Source organism: Lagenorhynchus albirostris, chromosome 20 (assembly GCF_949774975.1).
Source record: "Lagenorhynchus albirostris chromosome 20, mLagAlb1.1, whole genome shotgun sequence".
Lineage (NCBI taxonomy): Eukaryota > Metazoa > Chordata > Mammalia > Artiodactyla > Delphinidae > Lagenorhynchus > Lagenorhynchus albirostris.
Genome location: NC_083114.1, coordinates 11,162,436 through 11,190,423, shown reverse-complemented (window position 1 = coordinate 11,190,423; position 27,988 = coordinate 11,162,436). Strand labels below are relative to the sequence as shown.

Here is a 27,988-nt window from a genome sequence, read left to right as displayed (position 1 = left end):
AGTGAACAAGACAGCAGTCTGCCCTCCAGAGGCTTATATTCTAGTGGAGGGACTCAATATGCAGACAAATGGTGCAGTCACGTGACAGCAGGTGCTGGTCAGTGCCATGAGGAAGATGAACCCTGTGGTCCATGAGCGACTGTAGTGAGCTGGGGGCTGTTTTATCCAGGAGGGTCTGAAAAGGCCTGTCCAAAGAGGGTGAAACTTGTGTTGAGACCTGAAAAGTAAGATGGTGGCTAAGACCTGTATAGGAAAGAACATTCCAGGCAGAAGCAGCAGCAGGAGCAAAGAAGCCCGAGCCTGGATCCAGTCTGGAGCGTTAAAATGCTTTGAGGACGGTGAGGCTGGTGGACAGCAGAAAGATGGGCAGAGGCTTGAGGACAGAGAGGGAGGCAGCGGTGAGGGGGTGGGTCCATATGAGGGGTGGCCTTGAGGGCAGTGGTGCAGGGGAGGGAGCTCTGGAAGGTGTCAAGTAAGGGGAGGACCTGCTCTCCTTTACTGCCACGTGGAAGGTGGATTTCAACAGGGCCAGCGTGAAGGTGGGGATTGCAGTGAGGCATGTACCTAACTCAGCCCTGAAGTGGGGAATGCCAAAACTGGTAGCTCTACAAGGAGAAGTTGAGAAATCTATTAATCACAGCGGGCAGTTTTAACCTCTGGGTGAAAGAGAGTCTCTCAGCCCCGCCCGTGTTGCCCTGTAGCCCCCACTTTTTCCCTGGCCCCCTGCGGCCATCCCTCCCACGCCTCACCCACGTCTTCATATCACCTCTCTCTTCTTCCCAGAGCCTCTAGCGCCTCCCAGCCCCTGAACGTCACTGACGGTTCTTCCAGGCCCTAACATCCTTCCAGTGAGCCCCCAGCCTTCCTGGCCTCTCCCAGGCTCTCCCAATTCACCTCTTCCCTCCTACGCCCCCTATTACCCCTTTTGGAATCTTAGTTCCTCTCACCTCCTTAGTTCCTTCCATTCCCAGTCTCTCCCTAGCAACTCAAATCCCCAAATCACCCCCAGTTCTATTTCATAGCTCCCCTAGTCCTTGCCTAACCCTCCCAGACACTCAGTCTTTTTATACCCCCAGCCCTGAGCCCCACCAACTTCCTCCCATTTCCCAGAGTCCCTCCAGGAACCCCGCTCCCCGTTTGGTCCGTCTGCTTAGAGACTCATTTTCTAGTTCCTCATGTGGGACCAGAGCATCTTTATTTATTTTCCAGTATTTCCCACTTGCCAGAAGGGCCCTCACACTGAGACCCTTGGTTGGCCAGATATGAGTAAAACACAAACACGGTTTTAATGCCACCTCCAGCCACCCCCGGACCCAGTGAGGAGGAAAGGCAGGGTCCCCCAGGCTCCCTTTCATTTCCTACCCCAAGCAGGATGAGAGCATGCTGATCACAGGGTGGGGGCAGGGCCCATCCTGGCAGCCAGGGAGCTCCAGGTCCAGCCAGCGGAGGCTCCTAGCGGCTGCCACCACACAGACCCAGCCAGAGCATGGGGCCTGCTGCAGCAGGTGGCCACAGAGTGGGGGACCAGAGGGGTCTGTTTTTGGAAGGGCTGTGATTTATCAAGATGGCCAGCCCTGGTTGCCTCCCTTCCCATCCGTCCTATCACCACGCAATTCCTCCAGATTCCTCCCAGCTCCCCCATCCCTTCCCAGACCCCCAGTCCCTCAACCTCACCCATCCTCCCAGTCTCGCCAACCCTCCACAGGGCTTCCTAGTGTCTGTCCCACCCCCCCCCCATTTCCCCTCCGGTCCCTGCCATTTCCCCCAGGGCCCCAGACCTCCACCTGGGTTAAGGCTAGGGGACTGGGATCCCCAGAGGACTGGGGCTAAGAACTGATGTGCTTGTGTGTGAGAGGAAACTACCCAAGGCAAGGGAAAGAACCATCATAGAGGAGTAGACCAAACATTTCTGGGGCTCACACAGGAGTAGGAATAGTCCCTGTTTCCACCAGTCAGAACGGAGAGGCCTCGTAATATACCAAGCATTGGGTAGAGTCTTCAGATGGGTCATGCATTTCAACAAAATGAAAAGGCAACCCACGGAATGCGAGAAAATACTTGCAAACCACATATCCAAAGGGGTTGATATCCAAAAAGGATAAGGAATGCATACAACGCAAGAGCAAAAAAAACCCAATTATAAAATGGGCAAAGGACCTGAATAGATATTTTTCCAAAGAAGATATACAAATGGCCAATATGAAAAGATGACTGACATCACTAATTATCAGAGAAATGCAAGTCGAAACCACAATAAGATATCATTTCACACCTGTTAGGATATTTATTATCAAAAAGACACGAGGGACTTCCCTGGTGGCACAGTGGTTAAGAATCCTCCTGCCAATGCAGGGGACATGGGTTCGACCCCTGGTCCAGGAAGATCCCACATGCCACGGAGCAACTAAGCCCGTGTGCCGCAACTACTGAGCCTGCTCTCTAGAGCCCGTGAGCCACAACTACTGAAGCCCACGTGCCTAAAGCCCATGCTCCACAACAAGAGAAGCCACCGCAATGAGAAGCCTGCGCACCGCAACAGAGTAGCCCCTGCTCGCCACAACTAGACAAAAGCCCAGCGCACAGCAGCAAAGACCCAATGCAGCCATTAAAAAAAAAAAAAAAAAACATGAGATAACCAATGTTGATGAGGATGTTGAGAAAAGTGAATTCTAGCACTCAGTTGGTGGGAATGTAAACTGGTACAGTCACTATGGAAAACAGTACAGGGGTTCCTCAAAAAATTAAAAATAGAACTACTATATGATCCAGCAATCTCACTTCTGGGAGATTCACATCCAAAGGAAATGAAAGCACTGTCTCTAAGAGATAACTGTACTCCCATGTTCGTTGCAGCATTATTCACGATAGCAAAGATATAGAAAGAACCTAGGTGTCTGCTGACAGATGAATGGATAAAGAAAATTACACACACACACACACACACATATGTGCGCGTACACACGCACACGATGGAATATTATTCAGTACCTCGAGGGGTGGGATAGGGAGGATGGGAGCGAGGCTCAAGAGGGAGGGGATGTGGGGACATGTGTACGCATGTCCCTGATTCGCTTCGTTGTGCAACAGAAACTAACACAGTGTGGTGAAGCAATGACACGCCAATAAAGATCTATTTAAAAAAAAGAGAGGAAGGAAATCCTGTCATTTGCAGATTCATGGATGAACCCGGAGGGCATTAAGCTAAGTGAAATAAGCCAGACAGAGAGAGACAAGTACTGCATAATATCACTTACACGTTAAAAAAAAAAGTCCAACTCAGAGAAACAGAATACAGTGGTGGTTGTCAGGGGCTGGAGAGAGGGGGGAATGGGGAGAGGTTAGTAAAAGGGTACAAACTTTCAGTTGTAAGATGGATGAGTTCTGAGGATCTAATGCACAGCATGGTGACTACAGCCGATAACACACTATTGTATAGTTACTCTCTCAGCAGACCTTAAGCTTCCCCCACACCCCCAACAAAGGTAACTATGTGCGGTGATGGATGTGTTAATTCGCTTGACTGTGGGAATCCTGTCACAATGTCTATGTATATCAAATAATGTTGTACACTTTAAATATATTACCATTTAATTCGTCAACTATACGTCAGTAAAGCTGGTGGGGAGGGAAATAAGGATGATGCATTAGGAGTAGGGCTAATTAGTCCCAAAATAAAGGCTTCCTGCCATAACAAAGTATAAAAAGAAGCCTGAAAGGACAACCTGAGTCACAGGTGAGTTAACCGTATGCCAGAACAACACCCAGCACTCTTTAAAGGAATACAATAAACACAGCACATAAGATTCAACAAGATAAAATCCACAATATTCAGCACCCATTAGAAAATTACAAGACACATGTAATGAAACAGAAAATTCTGACCCATACCTAGGAGAAAAACAAATAATAAGAAACAGACCCAGAAATGACAGAGATTACGGAATTAATAGATAAAGACTTTAAAACAGCTATTTTATTTTATTTATTTTTATTTTTAAAAACAGCTTTATGAGAGTATAATTGCTTTACAAGGTGTGTTAGTTTCTGCTAAAACAGCTATTTTAAATCTTAAAATATAATCAAGGAAAATCTGGCCATGATAGGGACAGAAATAAAAGATATATAAAAGAGACCAGGGCTTCCCTGGTGGCGCAGTGGTTGAGAGTCCGCCTGCCGAGGCAGGGACATGGGTTCGTGCCCCGGTCCGCGAAGATCCCACATGCCGCGGAGCGGCTGGGCCCGTGAGCCATGGCTGCTGAGCCTGCGCGTCCGGAACCTGTTCTCTTGCAACGGGAGAGGGCACAACAGTGAGAGGCCCGCGTACCGCAAAAAAAAAAAAAAAAAAAAAAGAGACCAAAATGGAACTTCTAAAGCTTAAATACACAATATCCAAAATGAAATATACACTGGATGGGCTTAAGAGCAGATGAAATATTACAGAAGAGATCAGTTTCCTTGAAGAAATTGCAATATAAGCTACCCAAGATAAAGCACTACGAGAAAAGACACTGAAAAAGAAGTCAGCAGAGTCGTGGTGGGCTGTAGGACAATATCAAGCAATCTAACATATTCCAATTACAAACTGGAATCCCAGAAGAAGAGGAGAAAATGGGGGAACAGAACAAGTATTTGTTTGTTTATTTATTTATTTGGCTGCACCAGGTCTTAGTTGCGGCATGTGGGATCTTTTAGTTGTGGCAGGTGGGATCTTTAGTTGTGGTATGTGAATTCTTAGTTGCGGCATGTGGGATCTAGTTCCCTGACCAGGGATTGAACCCAGGCCCCCTGCATTGGGAGTGCGGAGTCTTAGCCACTGGACCACCAGGGAAGTCCCCAGAACAAATATTTGAAGAAATCGTGGCTTAAAATTTTCCAAATTAGATGAAGACTATAAACCCATAGATCCAAGAATCTCAATGAAACCCAAGCAAAGAAACAAAGAAAACCACACCAAGGCACATCGCAATCAGATTGCTAATACCAATGATAAAAAGAAAATCTTAAAAGCTGCCGAAAAGATTCGACTTCTAACCAAGATGGAATAATGAGGATTGGATTTACCCTCTTACTGAAACAATCTAAGAACAGACAAAATATATGAAATAACAATTTTCAAGACACTTGATTTCAGGCAACAAAGGACAGTGATCTCTGAAAGATGGGGAAAAATTAGGTGAACTCTACAGTTGCTCCAGTTCACGGATTTGGATGTACTATTGTAAGGTTCTTATGCTATACATGAGATGGTATAACATCACCGTAACCTATAAACCTGAAACCAACCAGTAACAGCAAGCTATAGCCAATAAACTAACAAAGGGGATAAAATGGAATCATAAGAAATATTTGATTGATCCAAAGAAGTCACAAAAGGACGATAAATGGGAAAAAGTAAAGTGTGAAATAAGAAGAAAATAATATAACAAGCAGAATTTAAGTAGAAAACAGAACAACAATAAAGTCAGTTATGTCAGAAATGAATTCAAAAGCTGATTCTTTGAAATTATCTATAAAATGGGGTGCAGGTGGGGGAATATAGGCAGATTGATCAGGAAAAAGGAAAAGGAGGGAAGACACAAATTATCAGGAATGAAAAGAGGACATTTCTACAGATCCTACAGAAATCCAAAGGATAATAAGGGAATATTATGAAATACTTCATGCCAATAAACTTGTATAAATTGTATACCTTCTTTGAAAGACACATGCTATCAAAGTTCACTCAAAAAGAATAGCTAACCTTTCCAAAAAAAAAAAACAGAAACAAAAAACTCAAGGCACAAATGACTTCACAGATGAATTCTACCAAACAGTTAAGAAAGAAATACTAAAAATTGTGCACAGACTCTTCCAGAAATCTGTAGAGAAGGAAATACTTCCCAACTCACTCTATGAGGCCAGCTCCTGGCCTGGTTTTTCCTGATACCAAAACCAGCTAAGAACATTACAACAAAACTACAGAACAATATCCCTTATGCACATAGATACAAAATCCTTAACAGGATTTTAGCAAATCAAATTCAGTAATATATAACAAAATAAGGCATCATGACCATAAGGGGTTTATCCCAGGAGTGCAAGCTTGGTTTAACATTTGAAAATTAATCAATATAATCCAAATTAACAGTGCAAATAAGAACTACAGGATACTCTCAAAAGACGCAGAAAGAACATTTGACAATATGCAACATCCACTAATGATTTAGGGGGAAAAAAACCACCTCAGCAAACTAGGAACAGAAAGGAACTTCCTCAGCCTTACAGAGGACAGTCAAGATAAGCCTACAACTAACATTATACTTAATATAAAAGGCTGAATGCTTTTCCCCTAAGATTAGGGGAGAAAAAAATCAGGATATCTGATTTTTTTCCTCCCCCAATTTCAGATATCTGTCTCACCTCTTCTATTCAAAACTGTACTGGAAGTCTTAGCCAGTGCAATAAGGCAAGGGAAAGAAAAGGCATACAGATTGGATAAGAAGAAGTAAAAGTCTTTGTTCACAAAACATGATTGTCCAGGTAGAAAATCTTAAGCAATCTACCAAAATACTACTGTAACAACTAAATGAATTTAGCAAGGTCTCAGGATCAAAGGATCAAGGTTAATATACAAAACGCAACTGTATTTCTTTATATTAGTGAGACATTAGTGGGACATTGAATTTTTAAAATATCATTTACATAGTATTTACAATAGCAGACAATGCAATACCCTACACAATAGAGGAAAACTCAAAACACTTAAGAATATATTTAACAAAATATATACCAAACATAGAAAATTACAAAATATTGCTGAGATAAATTAAAGAAGTTCTAAATAAACAGAGAGATATACCAAGTTGATGAATCATAAGACAGTATTATTGTTGATTCACCCCAAATGGATCTGTAGAGTATAACTATCCCAGTCAAAATTCCTGCATGCTTTCTTTCTTGAAAATTGATGAGATAATTCTAAAATTTAGCCAAAAAATGTTTTAAAAAGAAGAAATATATTAGAGGACTCAAACTACCCAATTTTGAGAGCTACCGTTATCAAGATAGCTCAGTATAAGGGTACAGAGACATCAATGGCACAGAATAGAAAGTCCATAAGTAGGCTCACACACACAGAGTCAAGGCTGGGACATGGGACCTGGGACCCTTTACTGGAGTGCTTGCACTTGCAGCTGGACAAATCTCACCTCCTCTCCTGGAGCAACCGAATACAAAGCAACTATAAGGGACTAAAAATAAGTTCATGCATGTGCAGTTGGGGCGAATTATGAACAATAAGATACAAAGAGGCCACAAACCAACTGCCACTTCTGAGGTGCTGGGAGAAAAGCAGGGTACTACGCATGATCCCTGCATACAGCACCACAAAGGGGTTGGTGGACCACCTAAGCTACACCTCCTGCCCAACCCATGGACCCACCCCTATTGTTATCCAATTTAAGAAGCCAGCGCGCGGCTCCTCCAGGAGTAAGCAAGGGCACCTGTTGCTTGTTTTCGCTCCCTCCTGATGAAGCCTGAATTTCTCATCTGGCCTCTTTTCAATTTCTATTGATTAAAGAGTCCAAGGACCCGAGTCCGAGTCCGTAGCAAACTGAGTTTCAACAAAGGCTGGAAAGTGTGAAAGGGATTGTCTTTGCTACAAACGGTGCTGGAATAACTGGATACCTATATGCAAAAATAAAATGAACCTTGATCTGTACCTCACACCATACCCCCAAATTAATTCAAAATTAATCATAGACCTAATTATAAGAGCTAAAACTATAACACTTCTAGAAAAAAACATAGGACAAAAATCTTTGTGATCCTTTTTTTTTTTTTTTTTTTGGCCGTGCTGCATGGCTTGCAGGATCTCAGTTCCCCAACCAGGGACTGAACCTGGGACACAGCAGTGAAAGCCTGGAATCCTAACCACCAGGCCACCCCCTTGGCAAGTACTACTTAGATAGGAAACAAAAGCAAAATGATAAATAGAACTTTATCAAAAATAAAAAATTCTGATCTTCAAAAGATATCATTAAGAAAAATGAAAAGGCAAGCCATATTTGCAAAATACATTTATCCAGTAAAGGACCTGTATCTAGAATGTACAAGGAATTCTTAAAACTCAATAAAAACAGCTTACTTTTTTTAATGGGCAAAAGATGTGAACAGACACTTCACCAAAGAAGATATATGAATGGAAAATAAGCAAATAAAATGATGTTCAGCATTATTAGACCTTAGGGAAATGCAAATTAAAACCACATGAAATGGAAGTGAGCAGCAGGGCCGGCTGACAGTAATGGTGCTGAGAGGCTGTGTGCAGGGCGACTTGGGCTTGGATCTCAGCTAAAGGACAGTATTCCAGTTACTGAACTTTCAGCAAGTGGACATTTTGAAAGCCATGATCTTCTTTGAAAAGGTTTTTTCTTGTGTGAAAAATGAACGTTTTCCCAGTCATCCTCTTAAACTGTCAGAAATAAAATTTCCAGCTCAACCAAGACAAAATGAATTTTTCTACACTGAGAAACTCTGGGGTCTATTTGCTCCACTAAATTTACAAATGGAATTCAAAGCAATGCAGCATGTTCTGCATCTTCCATTTCTTCCAAGCTCAAACCTTTCACTGGATATTTGAGGAATAATGACGAGCCTATTGGATTTAAAGATATTTTTAATGACACATCACAAAGTGAACTAATGGGAGAACCACACTTGGTGGAATATAAACTCAATTTCCTGTAACGCAGTGTGCTATTCATGAAAACAGAGGGAATTCTTCTTGTTTATAGTCATCTATTTACTATAATTTGGTGTACACAACATTAAAAGTACTGACACATTAGAAAAAAAAACCCAACAAACCCACATACACATACCCTGGAGTGGCTAAAATTTTTTAAAACTGACGATACTAAGTGTTGTCAAGAATATAGAGCAACTGGAGCTTTCATCCATTGCTGGTGGGAATGCAAAATGGTGCAGTCACTCTGGAAAGTAATTTGGTAGTTTTTTTTTTAAATCAAGTTAACCATATACTTACCATATGAACCAGAAATCCCACTCTTAGATATTTACTTAAGAGGAATAAAAATATGTATTCACACAAAGACTTGTACACAAATGTTTATAGTAGCTATATTCGTAATGATAAAAATTTGGAAACAACTCCATCAGTGGGTGAATAAACAAACTGTAGTATATAGATACAATGAACACTACTCAGCAAAAAAAAAAAATCTAGTAATACATGCAACAATATGAATGTTTCTCAACATTAATGTTAAGAGAAAGAAACCAAATCTGAGTGATTATTTGTTGTATGATTCCATTTATAATCTGTAAATCCTCAAAACATGATTCCTTTGGTGAAGGCAAATGTATAAGGACAGAAATCAGATTGGTGGTTGCTAAAGGCCAGGGGTGAGAGGTGAGGCAAAGGGCACAATGAACCTTTTTAGTCGAGGGAAATGTTCTTTATGCTGATTGTGGTGTTGGTCAACGGTGGTATATAGTTAAAATTGGTGAATCTTACTTTAAGTAAATTATACCTCAATTCATCCGATTTTTAAAATAGAATGCATGACAGACTTGCTGGCTACCACTGGTTTTTGTTTGTTTGTTTTTTAACATCTTTATTGGAGTATAATTGCTTTACAATGTTGTGTTAGTTCTACCACTGGTTTTGATAGTAAAGTGAAGACAGTTTGCTGCACTGGAAACTGGTTCCCCTAAAATCTGTAGGAAGGAAAGTATGTGTGACTGTTTCCCTTGGACCAGATGTGAGCCATTGGAGACCGAAGACCTGCATAGAGCGATAATAAAACCTGTCCAAGGGCGCCACCAGGAGGGCAGCTGAGACTTAGCAGCAAGAAGCTGAAGCCTAGGCCTGCCCGTGGGCCTAGGAGAGGTCAGCTGCCAGTCCAGACCAAGGATGAGACCTATGGGTGACAGACCCAGGTAATGGTGTGGGCTAGAGGGTTGGGAAGAACTTACAAAAGAGCCCCGCTAGATGAACAGTCAGCTTTATACACATGCCAGACCCGGGGAGATTGTGTGGCAGGTCGCACAGCACTAGTCAGAATAAGACCTTTCTTGCCCCTTTCCTCCTCCCTCTCCCTCCCTCATTTCAACTCCAGAGAAAGCAAAAGCAGCCTAGTGAGTGAGTGAGGAAGAGGATCTCAGGGTGTAAGAGCAATGGGGGAATGGAAACAGGCATTTGTCAGACACACACATTTCCCCTCCCCCCGCCACCACTTATGCACACTTTTTCCAGCTGCATGCTGTCTACCCAAAACACATCGGGAAGGTGCAAGGGAGACATTTTTAACCTTAAACTTTTAATTTTTTTGACTTGTACTTTTTTTGCATTTTTTATTGTGGTAAAATATACACAACATAAAATTTACCATTTTAACCATTTTAAAATGTATAATTCAGTGGCAGCAAGTACACTTACATTGTTATGCATCCATCTCCAGAAGCTTTTCTTCATCCCCAACTGAAACTAAAAAACTAAAAATAGAACTACCATATGATCCAGCAATTCCACTTCTGTGTATTTACCAGAGGAAAACAAAAGCACTAATTCCGAAAGATACATGCACCCCTACATTCATTGCAGCATTACTTACAATAGCCAAGACATAGAAAAAACCCAAGTGCCCATCAACAGACAACTGGTTTAAGAAGATGTGGTATAAATATATACAATGGAATATTATTCAGCCATAACAAAGAATGAAATCTTGCCACTTGCGACAACATGGATGGACCTAGAGGGTATTACGCTAAGTGAAATAAGTCAGACAGAGAAAACAAATACTACATGATTCCACTTATATGTGGAATCTAAAAAAACAAAACAGACAAACAAAACAGAAACAGACTCATAAATACAGAGAATAAATGGGTGATTGCCAGAGAGGAGGAGAGTGGGGGAATGGACAAAATAGGTGAAGGGGTTTAAGAGGTACAACTTTCCAGCTATAAATAAATAATTCAGGGGTTTCCCTGGTGGCGCAGTGGTTAAGAATCTGCCTGCCAATGCAGGGGACACGGGTTCGAGCCTTGGTCCGGGAAGATCCCACATGCCGCGGAGCAACTAAGCCCATGCGCCACAACTACTGAGCCTACGCTCTAGAGCCTGCGAGCCACAACTAATGAAGCCTGCGCGCCTAGAGCCTGTGCTCCGCAACAAGAGAAGCCACTGCAATGAGAAGCCCGCGCACCGCAACGAAAAGTAGCCCCCACTCGCCGCAACTAGAGAAAGCCCGCGTGCAGCAACGAAGACCCAACGCAGCCAAATAAATAAATAAATAATTCACTGGGATGTAATGCACAGCATAGGGAATATAGTCAATAATATTGTAACAACTCTGTATGTTGACATATGGTAACCAGACTTATGGTGATCATTTCATAAAACATAAAAATATTGAATCACTATGTTGTACACCTGAAACAAATATTGTATGTAAATTATAATTCCATTTAAAAAATAAAGATATACAGTCCGGGGCTAATACAACAGGTTGAAAAGTCCTCAAAGCACAGGCTCCTTACCATACCATCCTAGTGTAGCTCCACCATCCCCATGGTCTAGGTCTAGAGTCTGGGTCCAGGCAGGAAGAAAGAGGAAAGGCAAAGGCCTTTGGAAAGATGGGGGAACTTGTCACTCAATCATTTTCTGTGTTCTGTGGTTCAGAAGAGTGTCCTGGTTGACAAAACCTGTTGTAAAAGACCAAGAAGCCAGAAGCATGGCAATGTCTCTCGGAAGGGCCAAACTGGTCCATGATTCTCATCTCCAAATACTGAAGTCACTCACACAAATGAAAAGACCTGAGATCAATTATCTAACTGGCTGAGCTTAGGCCACATGTGTGCTTTGTCAAACACAATCTTATGGGATAATTGTGGTTAAGCAAAAATTGGAGGGAGAGCTCCTTTGCCCAAAGCAGGATGTCTGAGAACACAGCTTCACCAACAGTCTCTCTCTGTAGCGTTCCCCAGGGGAGCCCAGGGAGCACAGTTTGAAAACAACTTATCCATCGTCCTCATTGTACAGATGGGAAAACTGAGGCCTGGGAAGAGGCAGGGGTGTGCACCAGGTGATCTGGGGCAGAGGTGGCAAGGGATCACAGGCTCCAACTGTGATCAGAGAGCTCTCCCATCCAGCAAAAGAGCTTTACAATTTGTAACGCGTTTTCACTGACAGGATCTCAAATGATGAAATGAGGGCACAGAAGCAGGAACTGACTCACCAGAGGGCACATGGCTAATGAGTGACCGAGGCTTACTTGGACCTCGGGCTTCCAGATCCTGAAACCAGGATCTGTTGCCTAAAAGTATTTTTTACTTCAAAATTCATCTATAAATTTTTGCAAGTCTTTAAAAAATGTAAAAATTAGGAAGAATCTCACCTACTCCCTTGAAGCGGGAGGATTCGCTAACTGTAGCTGGGTTGTCACATTCTCCATAGAGAAGCTACTATAGACCTCGATGCCTCCAGCAATGGCCCCTGCACAGAGAAACCCACTGAATTTTCGGCCAGTCAGCACAGGTATACTCACATCCATTGCACATCATTGGTGTGTGTGTGTTGGGTGGGGTACGGTTATTTGTTTGTTCAGTAACATCAAATACTTGCTGGGCTCCAATTTACAGTGTCAGGGACTGTGTTAGGCACTGAGATTAGAGATGAATTAGACAGAGCTTCCTGTCCTCGTGGAGCTCAATCCAGAGGCAGACGGTACAGTTAAACCACAAAGTCATTTTAGATAGTGGAAAGTGTGGTGATGGAAATACGATGATGAGATACCAGTGACAGGACGGGCTGCCACTTTAGATTGAGTGATGGGAGAAGGCCTTTCGGATGAGCTGAGATAAAGGTGAACAACAAGAAGGTGGCAGTCATGTGAGTATCTGGGGAAAACAATCTCATCTGGCCTTTTTAGTGAACAGCGAAAAGGCCAATGTGGCTGGGGAAAAGGGGAAGGTGGTACAAGAAGAGCCCAGGGAGGTGGACCGGGGTCACATCATGTAAGACCCTGTAGACCACGGTCAAGTTCAAGTTCTGGAGAAAGGCAAGTAATTAGGCACGGGCGACCTAGGTGGGGCTTCCCAGGAGCAGCTGAAGAGCGGTCCAGGTCCATTCATTGAAATGCTCCCGCGAGTGGGCGGCGCGGCCCGAAGCTTTGGCTTTAGCCAATCAGAGCCTGGGGGCGGGGCCAGAGCCAGCAGCTAGTCGGCGACCCCCGTGGCCTACCTGTTCCTCGTCGCTTCTAACTCTCACCTCCTCAAATGAAACTAGTTGTTCTCCGGTTTCCTCGACCACCACGAAAGGAAACCCTGGTTTTCAGCGTTCGGGCTCCTGAAGGAAGCAGGCGGACGCTGGCTCCCACCCTCCGGGATCGCTTTCCCCGGTGTCTGGTCTTGTCTGCGGTGGGGGGTCGAGGCGGCGGCCGGGGGCGTAGCAGGGAGCTTGATGAGCCCCAGAGCCAGAGGGGCCGCAGAAGCCCGAGGTGGGAGGCCACGGGACAGCCCTGTGGCCTGACCCTCGCAGGAGAGACCTGCAGCTTGCTTTTTTCGCTTAGTACGTCTTGAAGGGTGTCCACGTGGAGACATGAAGACCCACCTCCGTCTTTAAATTGCTGCATGATGCAGAATTTCCAGTGCTTATGTCACCCACTCCCAAGCTAATGGACTCTTTAGTTGATTTTACTTTTCTGCTATAACTAATGGTCCTTCAGGAAACATCTTTGTCATTCTTCTTGTACCTGTATTTCTCTACAGTTGTCTAATTCCTCAGTCACAGGCAGGCCATCAGTCACTTATTGAAGACTGGTAGGCGAGACCCCCAGCCCCCCGGGGCCTTATTTTCCTCATCTGTGAAGAGGGGACACTGGGGTGGTGGTGGGAGGGGCTGGTAGAGTGATTTGTAAGGTCTGTTGCACTGAGAAGGCCTTATATTACCAGCCTGTGGCCTAAAAGTACACGAGAGAGTTGACTAAAATGATTGCACAGTTGTATCGGTGCCATAATGTGTGTTCTTATTGGTGGCTTAGAAAAGAAAGAAGACATTTGCCTTATTACTCAGTAAGGTGGGCAAAACAAAACATTTTACTTTGGAGTTCGGGCAGAGAGCCTTCTCCCGTGGGGCCCTCCATCCAGGTCCTCGGGCCTTCGGCCAGCAGGTAACCTGAGGGCCGGGGACAGGCTGCCCACTGGCTGGGCCCAGACCTCTCCCCTGCCCCCATCTCCTAGCCAGACCCTGCTGACTGCCTGATCTCTCGGCCCAAAGCTGGGGGCTCAGGTGAAGCCCCCGCCCAGCCGCGGCACTTCTGGGAGTTGGGTGGGACAGGGCGAGAACAGTGGCCACTCGAACCCCACGGGGGCTGTCAGAACTCTGAGGGCCCGAGAAGGTGGGTCTACCTGGACAACAGCTTGGCCACCCTCAGGCCTTGGAGCTGTGTAGGTCCTGGACCTGGGGTGACCACTCTGTCCCAACTGGACGAGACCTCTCCTTGTCCGGACACCTTAATGGGCCTGTCAGGTGAGTGGAGCCCTGGTCGACAACGGGTGCCTCACCTGGACCAGACAACATCTGACAAAGGCCTTAATGGGTGAGCAGAGCCCCGGGTGAGGAGGGGTTGAAGGGCAGTGGTTGTCATTTCTACCAGACCTTGATCTCAGGAGATAGAAATGGTAGAATAACAGACCATATTTGGCCAATAGGAAGTGCGCACCACCTTTTGGTTAGAGTTACTGGCTGTTTATAGAAGGCCTGTCTATATAATATGAAAAAGCTACTCGCAACTCACCACCCTCCACCCGCACCACTTTTCAAAAGAAAACTTGCCCCATCTAGGCCTTCTAGATGTAAAGAGGTTGCCCACGGATAACAGTTAGAAAATCGCACACCTTGCAAATGCCCATTTGTTTTTTTTTAAAAGTCATAGGAAAGAAATGTCTTCTGGAAATGACATTTTGAAATGGAACAGTTAAATCACCTCTAGAGGTGACCTCTAGAGGTGACATCGGGGTGATCCAGGTCCACGTACGTCCCACACATATGTGGGTTAGAGGACATGGAGTGGCAGACCTTGAGGAGGAAGGAAAGAAGCTTCTGTGCCAGACTGGTCACACTTGGGAGACATTTCCATGTCATAACCATTGTTCTGTGTGTGCAATTTATTCCTCACTGCTGTATAAATAGTTGACAATGCTAAGTACTTTTCTGAAGTATCTAGTGGATGTTCTGAAGCGCCTGATATATGTTAAAAGTAGAGGTAGTAAAAAGACATTTTGAAAGTATCTTTTTGTTAAGATTCATATGAAATATTGTTATTTTAGGGGGGAAGGGATTGGCCAAACCACCTTTCTGAACAGTAAGCACTGTGGCTGTGCGCTGGCTCGAGAGGGAGGGATGTGTGTGGATGTGTTCATATTTACATTTTGAGGCTGACCACTGACGCGTGTGTATCTCTTTCGGCTGTACTATAGAGATACATTGCTGAGTAATTCAATGGAAACATATCTCCTTGCTAATATTTTAATAGTATACATTGGATAATGAATTCTCTTAGAAGCATTATACTTTGTGTACTCTGTTGCTTTATCTCTCATTTTTTTTTTGAGGGGGGAGGGTCGCCAAGCCACGTGGCACGCAGAGATCTTAGTTCCCCGCCTAGGGATTGAACCTGTGCCCCCCGCAGGAGAAGCATGGACTCTTAACCACTGGACCACCAGGGAAGTCCCTATATCTCATTTTTAATTGAACATTAAGGGAATGCAGTATTTTAATCATAACTCTGACAATATCTTTAGCTAGAGGCCTGTTGCCAATTTTGTCTTTTATGAAATGTTTGTCGCCAAGAAAGGCAGGATTACATTTTTTTCTTCTTGATTGAGTTGGTATAGTGTATTTTTGGTTATCAAAATACTCATATATTGAATAGCTTTGGGTCTTTGAAACAGTGAATATTCATGATGTGTGAAAAAGCATGATACATAACTATACAATCTTAATTACATAAAAATGGATGTTTAGTTGTGTAGGTACATACGTGGGACCTAGAAGGACACGTCAAACTGTAAACTGTGATTATGGGTGACTATTTTTGCTTCTTGTGTTTTTCAGTTTCCTATTATGCACATTAACTTTTAAGAAATATTTTAAAAATCTGTAAACATTTTACTTTGAAACAATTATTTAGGGACTTCCCTGGTGGTGCAGGGGACTCCATGCTCCCAATGCAGGGGGCTGGGGTTCGATCCCTGGTCAGGGAACTAGATCCCACATGCATGCCACAACTAAGAGTTTGCATGCCACAACTAAGAGTTTGCGTACCACAACCAAGGAGCTGGCAAGCCGCAACTAAGGAGCTTGCCTGCCGCAACTAAGACCCGGTGCAACCAAATAAATAAATATTTTAAAAAGCAATTATTTACTGTAAACGAAGGTGGACTCACACCCCGACAAGATCTTATTTTAAATCATTCAATGGTGAGTGCCTCTGCTGTGCCTGGCACAGTTCTACGCACGCAGGATACACAATGAACAAAGCAAAAATGTATGCTCTCAAGGGGCTTACACACCACCTGAGCATTTTAGATTTTCTGTGTGGCTGTCTAGACTGTTTTTTAAAATCTGTACTTTTGCAAATGTAGAGGAATAGGAATCAGATTAATTTTCTAAACACCACCCAGGGAAGGCAGGCAATCTCTGTGTGTGATATATCTCTGTGTGTGATATTCATCCAGTGAACTAATACAATTCTGTGGCCTCCAACTGCAAATTAAATTTTCTGTAGGTCCCCTCTCTGGAATAGCTGTTTGGGTCACTTGTATAAAGGCGTAAGTATCCATCAAAGAAGCGGACTATTTTGTGTTAATAAAAGATTGTTTCTATCAAGTTACCGCTGGTGCCGTTTTTTTTCTGAAACAATGACATCATCCTAAAAACATCATAACGATGAATTCATATTGTTCTGTTTTACTCAAATACGTGGTTCTTAAGAGATCTGTTGGACCCGGCAGCATTTCTAAGCTAAACACAGTAAAACAAAAGTTTTCATTGATCCTCTCCTCCACACGCTCCTGTGCTAAATGGAATTACAGTATGATTGACTCCAAATCTTTTTGCTGTGGGAGGCGATACGTAGTAAGTAAGAGAATGGCTTTGGAGTTGGGTTGGGTTTGAGGCTCACTTCCAAAGCTTCCTAAGCGTGTGACCTTGGGCAGGTTCATCATGCTAAGCCTCAGTTTTCTTCTCTCTCTAAAAGAGGGATGTAACAGTCTCTACCTTCAAGAGCTGTAGTGAGGATTAAATGAAACTGTGAATTAATACCTATCACATAGTAAATACTCAACCAGTGATCACGTTAATTATCTGTCTGGCATGGGCTGAGTAGGGACGGGGAGGGGAACTGGGTTCTTCCCGTTTTATCCTTAGGGTTGGGAGAAAGAGTTCTGGGTTCTGAATCAGAAAACCGTAGTATTGGTTCTGCCACGAAATGGCTGTATGACTTTGGGCAAGTGACCTTCCTTTGCTGAGTCTGTTTCCTCATTTATTAAACAAGATAAAAGCCAACATTTGTTGAACGTCCAAGGGATAGGCTTATGTGTGGTATTACATGTATTAAATCATTGATCCCTCACAGCAGACCCGGGTGGGAGGCGCTATGATTTTTCCATGCACAAACAGAGCTGTTAACACTCGGGGGGACAGGGAACACTTGCCAAAGGGCACACAGCAAGTGAGGGGCAGCTCAGAACTCAAACCCAGGCAGCCTGGCTTGGAAGCCCAGGCTGAGGAATGTGGCCATTCACACCAGGTTCAGTGTCACACACCCCATCCCAGCATTATTAGTCTTTCAAGGACCTTAGTGATACACTGTTCAGCTTTTCCCATTTGACAGACAGCAGAAACTAAGATCTGAGCAGGATAAAGAACTTATGCAGGGTCACACAAATTAGTGGCCTAAGCGGACCAAGAACCCAAGTCTCAGAACCCTTCCAGCCCAGAGAGTCGGAGGTCCGCCCCTGAGAGTCTTTTCAAAAACGAAAAACTGCACTTTCATTGTCAGTTTGCCTGGGGTAACCGTTCACACCTTAGTCTGATCACAGCCCTACTTTCCTCCTATTTTCGTAAATTCTGAGGAGCTGACCCCAGTCACTTGGTGGCCGGGGCTTCATCAGCCCCGCCAACAGCTGAGAGGAGGCACTGGGGAGTCAGAATGTGTTTCCTGCTCGTCCATACAAGACAGGAAGTGCCAGTTTCTTCTGCGCGTTTCTGCAAAGAACCGCGTGCTCTCTGTGGACCCTCAGCAGGGGGAGGCGCGTGGGAGCAGCCCTCCGGCCTCTTGCCCTGCACTGCAGGACAGGCGTGGATAAGCTGTCACCCAGCCAGGCCACAGGTCTGTGTCTCCACCTGCCACTGCGCCTCTGAATGCGGTAAATTAAAAAGCGGATACCTGTTAAAAATCCGTGGGTTCGGAAACCTCGTGTGCTCTGCACGTTCCCACTAGGACTCTCCCGGGCTTGTTGCTGTTTCGATTCCTCGGGGAACAGGAAGGTCTGTGCGGTAGCTCTCTGTGTGGTCAGGGGAATCTCTGAGGGTCTTGAGACATTTTTTCAAGAGATCCACTAATAGCAAGACGTTACGTGCCTTTTTCACTTTAATTCTCTCCGGAGTTTTGCGGAGGCTCCCCGCACGGTGTCTGACGTTACGACAGGCCACAGAAACCCGGATGAGAACCCAGCTGTCTGCTATTAAGCGGGATGTGCAAGAGATTTGCAGAACTGGAAAACAAATCCACTCTTTTATGGAAAACATGTTCATAAAAATGTTACTTCTGTTAACATGTTTTCCATAAAAGAGTCCTCTATGCTTAGATCCTGTGTTTGGGGACGAAAGGAAACTAACCAGAACTGGTCCACAGCATGAATAAATCATTACACCAATCAATCAATCAGTCAGTCTCCCAGGTGGTCTGCACTCCAGCTGAGCCTTCCCTCTCCCCTAAAGCAAGCTGCCTCATCTCTGGTCCACAGGCACTAGGTGGCTCCCAAGGGCCCTTCTGGTTTCAGCAACTAAGACCTGGGAGCTCTCCTTAGATTATAACCAAGCAGGACCCTATGGGGCCTTTCTGGGACAGATACCCCTTACCCTCTGCCACCTCTTGTCTGTAGAAAAACTTTAGCCAAAGAATAAATTTAATCAGACAAGAAAACGCAGAAAGAAATGCAAACAGTCAAAGAAGACAAAATAATCATAGTTTAACCATTAAGGAAAGTCAAGGACATATAGTTCCTCCTCAAGGGCTACAGATAATATTCTGAGCCATATCCTTTGAGCTGTTTTACAGATACTGAAACCTCCACCAGGTGGAAGAAGTAACCTACATGATGACCAGACTGTGGCCATGACATGAGCTGCTCCATCTTGCACAATTCCAAGAACTGGCCTCAAGGAAATGGGAACAAAGCGACCCTGTAACTGAAGATTAACTGTACTTAAAACAATCAAGATGAGGCTGATCAGACCTCCGCATGACCAATTTCAAGGTGACTGTTGGAGCTGACTGTGCTGTTCTGCACGTAGCCCCCCACCCACCTGTGCACCCCTAAAACTCCCCTTTAAAAGCTCTTGCCCCTGATCAACAGTGGGGAGTTGGTTCTTTGGGACATGAGTCCACCTTCTCCCCAGGATTGCTGGCTTCCTCAACAAAGCTATCTTTCCTTTTACCCAACACTTGTCTCTCAGTATTGGATTCTTGAGTGACAAGCAGCAGAACCCAAGTTTGGTAACAAGATAGGGACTCCACACCACTTGCCAGTGTTGATCTTTTCTGAATGTTCATGAAACAGGAACCATAGGCACCCAACAGCATTGCGGGGACATTCAGATATGACAGTGAATGTGGAAATCCTGTGAAAATTGAAAAGCACTGGATAAATATGAACTTGAACAAAGACCTGAAAAGCTAAGCATAAATATGGACACAACATACAAAAGATAAGATAAAATCGCAAGTGAGACACTTGTCAAAATGTTCTGAGATACATTCATTTTTATCTATTGGAAACCCCCCCATAAGCAACTATATGCACAAAAATCTCAAAAGACCAAAAGCAATCTATGTCAATGGCATGGGCTCAGGAATTTACCCTTATTCCCCGTTTAAAACCCATCAGATTTCCCTGTGACTATAAAAATAACACATGGTCTTTGTAGAAAATTTGAGAGATAGGGGAAAGCATGAAAAGGGAAATAAAAATCACCCATAATCCCACCACCCAGAGATAACTATTAAGATTTTTGGTATATCTCTTCTATGCTTAAAAAAACCCCTGTAGGGCTTCCCTGGTGGCGCAGTGGTTGAGAGTCCGCCTGCAGATGCAGGGGACGCGGGTTCGTGCCCCGGTCCGGGAAGATCCCACATGCCGCGGAGCGGCTGGGCCCGTGAGCCATGGCCGCTGGGCCTGCGCGTCCGGAGCCTGTGCTCTGCAATGGGAGAGGCCACAACAGTGGGAGGCCCGCGTACTGCAAAAAAACCCACAAAACTGTGTTTGTGTTTTTACATGATCGGTATCACGCTAAACACAGTTTCACTTAACATCACATTAGGAATAGTTCTCCAGGACATTACAGATTCTTTGTGAATATGAGTGTAAAGGCCACTTCTGGTTCAGCCCCACATGAGAACTGAACGTTTGTAGCAGGCTGGGCGCCATGCTGCCTGGATGGGGAATAAAGGAGACCCCAGAAAAGCAGATGTGGGAGACACAAGTCCACAACACTGATAAATTAGGGGCTGATCTCCTGTGGGAGGGAGTTCCCGCTCTGAGCAGGCTCCTTCTAAACAAGGGAATTTCCCTGCTTCACTCTAGGATGTGCTGGTGAATTTCTTTCATCTGAGATCAGGCCTGGCCAGCGTCAGTGGCAGAAGGCTCTCACGTGAAGGTCAGCCGGGATAGAAAGTGTTTCTGAACTGACGCTGACAGTCAGAGGAAAATGCAGCTCCATTTGCTCTCTGGCTACTTACACCTTTTCCGGAGGGAGATTAGCAAGAGTCAGGGTCCCCGAGTAAGACACTGCTCCAAGCGGCTTTGGGCTTTCAGTTCTGTGGCTGAGTGAGGGTCAAAAAGCAAAACCAAATGACAAAAACAAGAAATCACACCCAGATAGTTGGTAAATATAGCACTTTAAAGTCACCTGGGGTCTTCACATGACCAGAAGTCCCAGCCGTTGCTGGGGTGTCATGTTGGTGTGAAACTAGCAAAGAGGAGAGAGAGGAGAAAGAGGGCGGGGGGTAAGGGATGCCCGAAGTGTCATTCTGTGAGGCTCGGATTGTCAAGGTCAAAGTGCTCTTGGCTTTCTTCCTCTGGAGAGCGCTCCTTACGTCATGCAGTAAGCGACGGAAAAATAGTTAAACTCTGAATCGATCAGCATTCTGTACTTCCTGTAAATATGCCGCAGTGTCCTGTCCTCTTCAGGCGTCTCATATCTGTTTGTATAAATTCTCACCTGTGCCGATAGACAAACACCCCCGCGTGTGCGCACGCACACACACACACACGCACACACACACACACACACGCACACACCCACACACACACACACAGTGGCTACATCACCCAGACCCCAAAGACAATCTGAATGATGTACACGTACAATTGTTGGCAGAACCAGGAAAAGCCCAAGCCCAGCTAAGGATGAAACCTCCAGATTCCCTTCCGTGAAATTGTTAACTTCCAATGGACGGACTTGTGAGACATCCAGCCCCCATGCCCTGCCTCGCTCCTGACCTTCATCCCAGAGCAGGAACGCTGGGGCTGGACGCCTGCCCGCCCAGGGGCCTGGATGCCCTTGCCCGATCCCCGTGGAATCCACCCCGGGCGGGCTCTTACCTTGAGTGTGCGCAGGGCACACCGCCCTTCTTCCTGACTCTTCAGGATCTGCTCCACAAAGTTAACATCAAGGAAAGCCCAGATGTTGAAGTAAAACAACTCCCTGCAGGATAAGATGAGGAGGTGCAGCTCCTCGTCCAGAGACTCATGGTTGTTGTTGAACTCAAAACTTAGTTTCTGGAAAAGCACCAAAGGGGAAGACGGATGTGGACAGAGATGCTGGGACTGGTTGGATCATTCCATAACACTTTCATGACCCGGCTTTGGCCTGGTAGCCCATGGTGGTTCAAGTGCTTTAGATAAGGGGCACTGGACAAGCAGTGGTCGGAAGAAGGGATTTGGGAATGAAAGTGATCTCATCCAAATTTATGAGACGTGGAGTTTCAAGGCAATGTATCTGGAGTCTGGAGACCAAAGTGGTGGTCCTGGCCCTGCGATGGACTAGCCAGGTGGCCATGGGCAGCAGCGAATGGCTATGATGTCAGCCTGCCCACTGCAGGGCTGTGTGAGCATAAACGAGCTCTTGGCACTTTGTCATCCCTCACTGTTAGTAGCGGTACTTATACGCTTGAGTATCAATCCTCACAGCTGAGAGGTCTTCGGCGGGGGGGACAAAGTGATCCCGATTTTATAGATGGGGAGCTGCCCACACCTCTGCGCTCTTCTGTAACTTGGGTCAAATTTGGCTTTTTGCCTGGTTTGGAGTCACACTGGGGCCTGTGTGCTGCTGTGACTGGGTGGAGAAGTAGAAGCTGCTGCCCTGCTTCTCACCTGTAGAGGCACCTGCGTGCTCAGGCCTCACAGCTCTGAGCCAGGGATATAGGTGCTCTCCTTGGTTGACAGACAATCAGGAATTGGTTCCACGTCTAGGAAGTGAGCAGTAGATTTTGTCCTCTGCTGCGGTCTTGGGGACCGGGGGAGGCTTAGTTTGGAGACGTTTCCCAGAACCTCAATTTGACCTTGAGTGAGTGTGTGCAAGCCCAGGCAAGAGCAGGGAGCAGGAACCTGAGGGGCAGCCGCTCCTCACAAGCCTCCCAGCCCTCAGCTCATACCTACCTGCAGAGTGTGCCGGAAGGTGGGCAGGAGATCCGTCAGAGTGGGCTTCATGGACCAGTCGGGGTTGCTGAAAGAGCAGTTTCGCAGACTGATGCTCCTGATCGGGATCTCCTGTAGGAGGATCCGGGCCAAGCGCTCATACTGCACGACTTTCTCAAAGACGAAGTTGACTTTCAGCTTGGTGGCGTACCTGGCCAGCTTGGCCCAGGACATGCCCCAGACGACCTGCCCGTGGGGGTCATGAACGTGGCACTTGATGTTCATGCTCCAGAGGGTGCCGGCATTGTTCTCACCCAAGTTCTCCAGCAGCTCATCGGAGATGCAGTTGTAGTTGAGGGTCAGGGACACCAGGTTGCGGAACGTGGCCATGGTCTGGTTGAACTGGGGGCTGCTGTAGACAGCGAGGCGGTGGCTGAAATAGTCCTCGATGTTGAGCTCTGACACCGCACTCTCTGTCCGTAAGTAGCTCAGGGAGTTGAGGATGTGGCAGCCCTGCTCCACGGTGAGCCTGGCCCCTTTTAGGTTGAGATGATCCAGGTGTTTGCCCATTTTCTTCAAGAAGGAGCTCAAGCTTTTCAAGAACAAGCTTCTGACGCTGTTCCTCCAGACCAGGCGGTCCAGTTCCAGGTACTGGATGGAGAGAGATTTCAGACGGTTGTTTCTCTTGCCCAGACACGACAGAAGGCCTTGCATGGTGACCTGGAACTTCTTGGTCAGGACAACGCTGTAAGGAGTCAGGAATTTGATCTCCAGGTGCTCCAGATAACGACCAAATTTCTTAACATACCAAACAGCCGACTCAAATTCGTACGCGTGTACCCTGGAATGTCTCCCACTAAACGTGATGGCCCTGTATCGCCAGAGGTCGGCCGAATACATCATCTGGTTCCACCTTCTGCAGACAAGGGCTGCTCTGGACCTGTCCTTGTCTCCCAGCCACCAGAAAATACGATGTAGGCACACATCGGGCAGGGTGGCCCAGCAGCTCTGGTCTTGAGGCTGGGTCAGTTGGCCTTCTTCGTCCATCAAGGAACCGGGATGTCCACTGCAGCTGTGTGGTAGGCAGGGCTTCCAAAAATGAGGAAAGAAAAGCAATCACTTGTTTTCTGTGGGGAGTAAAAAGGAAGAACCATTACCTGCCAAACACATATTAAACCCAATGGAACAAACTTGCACTATGGCCCCATGTGTTGGTACTGGGCTGGTGCAGGGGATGCAATGATAAATCCACCATACTGTGCACACCTGCAAGGAGTCACAGCCTATCAGGGGTCTATCAGGGACATAGACCAGGACTCAATGACAGCACTGTGGGAGGCATGAAAATCCTCAGGCATATTCATGGTGCAGGGTGGCACAAACGGGGGTATTAGTTCTGTCTGTGTAAGAAGAAGTAGAGAGGGCTGCTCAGAGGAGGTGGCATCTGAGCTGGGTTTTGCAGGGTGAGTAGGATTTGCAAGGCAGACAGGTTGGTGGTGGAGGAACTGGTATATTCCAGGCAGAGGGAACAAGATGGGCAAAGCCACAGAACTGTGAGTATGCGTGATGTGTTCACATTCACGGAACTAAAAATTGCTTGGAGCTTAACTTGTGAGGGTCAGGGAGTGATGGAACTGGAGCTGGAGCAGTGGGAAGTGCTGGTTCAAGGGCATCATTCAAGATGTTCTGAATGATGTGATAAAGGCCGTGTCCTACAGCCAGGGATTCTCACTGTCCCCTCTCCCTAAGACTTTGGAATTCTGACATCTTCTCTGGGTGAGAATCAGTGTCTGTGTTGAGCAGCATTGCTGATGGCTGTGTTTATATTCAAAAGGTGCAGCAGCAGAACAAAGGTGGAGAACCTCAGCTGAGGTCAGGGCAGGTCGAAGGATCACACGCCCAGAAGTGACGTGGTCAGTCTTGAGGTAAAGAAAGAATACTCTGGGGGAATGGAGGAAGAATGGTCCATAGTAGAGGCCAGGCTTGAAGCCTGGGACTAGGGTGGCATTAGAGTGGGAATCGGGGTGGGTAGACATGATTTGGTAACTGGTGAACACCTGAACTGGGAGGACTGAAAGGTCTCTGACTTGGCTGTTGGATTGCAGGTGGTATCCCCAGCCAGGCTAGGGAGTCCCAGGGAAGAACTGGGCTAAGGCCCCGCCAGATACACTGAGCCCTCGGTCAGACTTTTCATAGCCATCTGCTGTAATCTTCATGGCTTTGCTTTCAATGTTTCCCCTGCTTGAGAACTACCCTCCTTTTCTTTATGTCTCCCAAACCCCCCATTTTTAAAGTTCAAGCCCTACCACTCCATAAAGCTTTTATTGGCTTCTTTACCAGGTAACCCAAGATCATTCATTGTGGTTCACAAAAACTCAGAGCTGGAAGAGATCTGAAAATTGATTTTTTTTTTTTAACCCGTGGAAACTAGGCACAGAGAGGTGAAGGGGCTTGCCTATGGTCACACAGCAAGTTAGTAACAAGACTCAGGCTAGACCTGGGCTTTCTTACTCTTTCTCTTATACTTTTTTCCTACGTCCACTTTTCAGGCCTTGGGTTCAGAGGGACAAGTTAATCATAATTTTCAGTTCGGGACAGACACTTGTCTGTGCAAGACCTCTCTTTGATTCTATTTATTCATTTATTCCCTTTTAATTCTATGTCCCACTCCATTGCTCCCCACCACAGGCAACTATTCCAGCGTGTTTGATGCGCTGCTTTTTGGTTGTGTGCGCGCTTGCCAAATGTGTGTTCAGCGTCCGTAAGCATCATTCACGTTGCCCTGTGTACGTCTCACACGGCATCTGTCATCTGAATAGACCCGGCGGTGGGTATCCCCTTCTCTCTCTTACCCACTCTCCCTGTGATGGACCCCCAGGCCTCTTCCAGCTCCCCACGACAGCACAGTGGCGATGAGCATCCTCAAGCAAGCTCCCGTAGGGGACCTATTTGGGGGTCTTCCCCCGTGCCTCTGTCCTCCCTACCCCATGATCATCTACAGAACAGTTTGGCCCCTGCCTCCAGCCGGCCCTCCCATCTCCCACCCAGACAGACTTCCACACGGGAACTGGTAGCAGCCTGCCCCCACCCAGGACACAGGGCTCCAGTGGGGTCAGCCGGCTCCCCTTCTCTTTCCCCTCTCTCTGTGTCCATCCTTAGTATAATCTTAGTATAATCTAAGTCCTTCTCTCCCAGAAACCCACACACTCCTTGAGACTAGGGACAGCCTCATTCTTCTTTTGAGGAAGTTCTTAAACATTTAACTAATGAAGAAATAAGATTGTGTCTTCAATCACATATAAACTGCCCGGGGCTAGGGGACTCCACGGCACTTAGTAAGGAGCAAGGCACCTAAGAGATGCTCAAGAAAAGCTAAACCAGGGACTTCCCTGGCGGTCTAGTGGATAGGACTCCTCACTTCCACTGCAGGCGGCACCAGTTAGATCCCTGTTCAGGGAACTAAGATCCCACAAGCCTCCCAGAGCAGTCAAGGGAAAAGAAAAGAAAAGAAAAGAAAAGAAAAGAAAAGACAAGAAAAGACAAGAAAAGAAAAAAGAAAAGAAAAGAAAAAAGAAAAGAAAAGAAAAAAAAAAGCTAAACCAGTTAGAAAGCTAATCGAAGCCCTTTGACCCAGCAAGGTCACAGGGTCTGAAGAATTATACGACACTTTTAAGCCATGGGGGGCAGGGGGATTGGAAGAACATCTTTGGTGGGCTGGAAAAGGTGTTGCAAGTGGTCCAAAAGTCATGTCACCGCCTGGAGCCTCCCCTCTTGTAGCTTAGTGGGTTGGATCCTGGTTCTGTCAACTGCGGTATGTGACCTTAGGCAAGTTAATTAATTTATTTATGCCTCAGTCTCCACATCTGTAAATATGGGTAATAATAGTACCTTTCTCCTAGCGTTGGGGGGATTAAACGGGCTGATATACGGAAAGCACCAGAACAGTGCCTGGCACACAGTAAATGTTATACAAGTGTTTGCTGCCATCAGAATGTGGGTGGCAAGGTGCTTCCAAAACATCCCTGTAGGGAAGGTATTTACAAATGGGAGGTTAGGAAAGTGTCCCGGTGAGATGGCGTGCTAGGTGGGGAGCGGGATTCCAACCCAGCCTAAGGACGCTGGAACCTAGGCTGGGTTTACCACGTCACACAGCTGCCCAGCCTGGGAGGAAACCTACGTGTCCGATCACCCGGGGAGGGGAGGTGGCCCAGGAGCCTTGCGTGGGCGGCAGGTGAGGAGGGCAGCCCCGCACCCCCGCGCTGGCCTCGGGGCGTTCCCGGCCTGCGCCCGCTCGCGTCGCCTTACCCGCCGCTCGCTGCTCGGGCTGCTGGGACCGCGAGCGCCGGCCTGCTGCGCCCGCGCCGCCTCGGCTCCGACGCCACCGGCGGTGGGCTCCGCGCCCGGCCCCGCAGGGGCTAGAGGCCGAGGGGCCGGCCGCCTTTGTGACGCGCCCCCACTTGCCGGGCTCTGCTCAAGCCCGCGGCCGCGGGGCCCAAACCTGGGGCTGCCAGCTCAACCGATCGTGCGCGTGCGGGTCAAGACGGGTCCCCGCGCAGGTGGCCCGGGAAGGCGCCCTGGCCGGGGGGGCCAGAGGCGGAAGGCTGGGCCCCGCGACCCCTGCCCGTCCCTCCTCTTGCGAGGAAGAGGTTCTGCCCCCAGACTTGGGGCGCAGGCCCGCGCAGTCGCCACCTTTCCTGTCCTGACCCATCCTCGGGGTCCTGTCCAGTCCCGGGGACCCAGCGTGCGGGGCCTCTCTTCGGGAAACCCCTGTCGCTGCCGACCTAAGGAAAGTCTTAAGCAAACCTGACTTCGACAACTTGACAAAGCTTGAGAAATGCCCCACTTTTCCAGTTTCGGGAGGGTGGGGTGTCCTGGGCCCTTCCTTCCCTGGTGGGGTCTGGGGTCTCCCCACGGGCCAGGCAGAAGGTAGGGTGTGCTGTTTGCTGGGAGGTGGGCTGCATCTCTAGGTGTCTCCCAGCTAACAGCCCTCACTAGCACGTCTTTGTGCTTTCTGGCTCTCCCCTGCCACCCAGCCTCATTTTTCTCTTCCTTTCTC

General features: G+C 46.7%; 1 protein-coding gene and 1 pseudogene across 6 annotated transcripts; one reads left to right on the top strand and one right to left on the bottom strand.

Moving 5' to 3' along the window:
- Positions 1-52: 52 nt before the first annotated feature.
- Positions 53-27,974, bottom strand: FBXO39 (F-box protein 39). 6 transcript variants are annotated; one of them, XM_060133789.1, is made up of 3 exons: positions 22,954-26,119; positions 21,898-22,074; positions 53-185 (listed from the first exon to the last, which is right to left on the bottom strand). In XM_060133789.1, the coding sequence occupies exons 1-3, from the start codon at positions 23,977-23,979 to the stop codon at positions 162-164; spliced, it is 1,227 nt and encodes a 408-aa protein (XP_059989772.1). In that variant the 5' UTR covers positions 23,980-26,119; the 3' UTR covers positions 53-161. The 6 variants fall into 6 exon arrangements, with proteins under 6 accessions (XP_059989772.1, XP_059989773.1, XP_059989771.1 ...); XM_060133790.1 differs by lacking the exon at positions 53-185 and adding an exon at positions 20,040-21,116; XM_060133788.1 differs by lacking the exon at positions 53-185 and adding an exon at positions 21,173-21,514.
- Positions 7,344-8,727, top strand: LOC132511414 (proteasome maturation protein-like; annotated as a pseudogene).
- Positions 27,975-27,988: the final 14 nt, after the last annotated feature.

Excerpts from the sequence above, each read along its gene's own strand:
- FBXO39 (XM_060133786.1), bottom strand. The coding sequence starts at position 23,979 with ATGGACGAAGAAGGCCAACTGACCCAGCCTCAAGACCAGAGCTGCTGG. Across the intron at positions 22,075-22,953 it reads CCTTCCGGCACACTCTGCAG|AAACTAAGTTTTGAGTTCAA; the intron begins GTAGGTATGAGC and ends GTGCTTTTCCAG.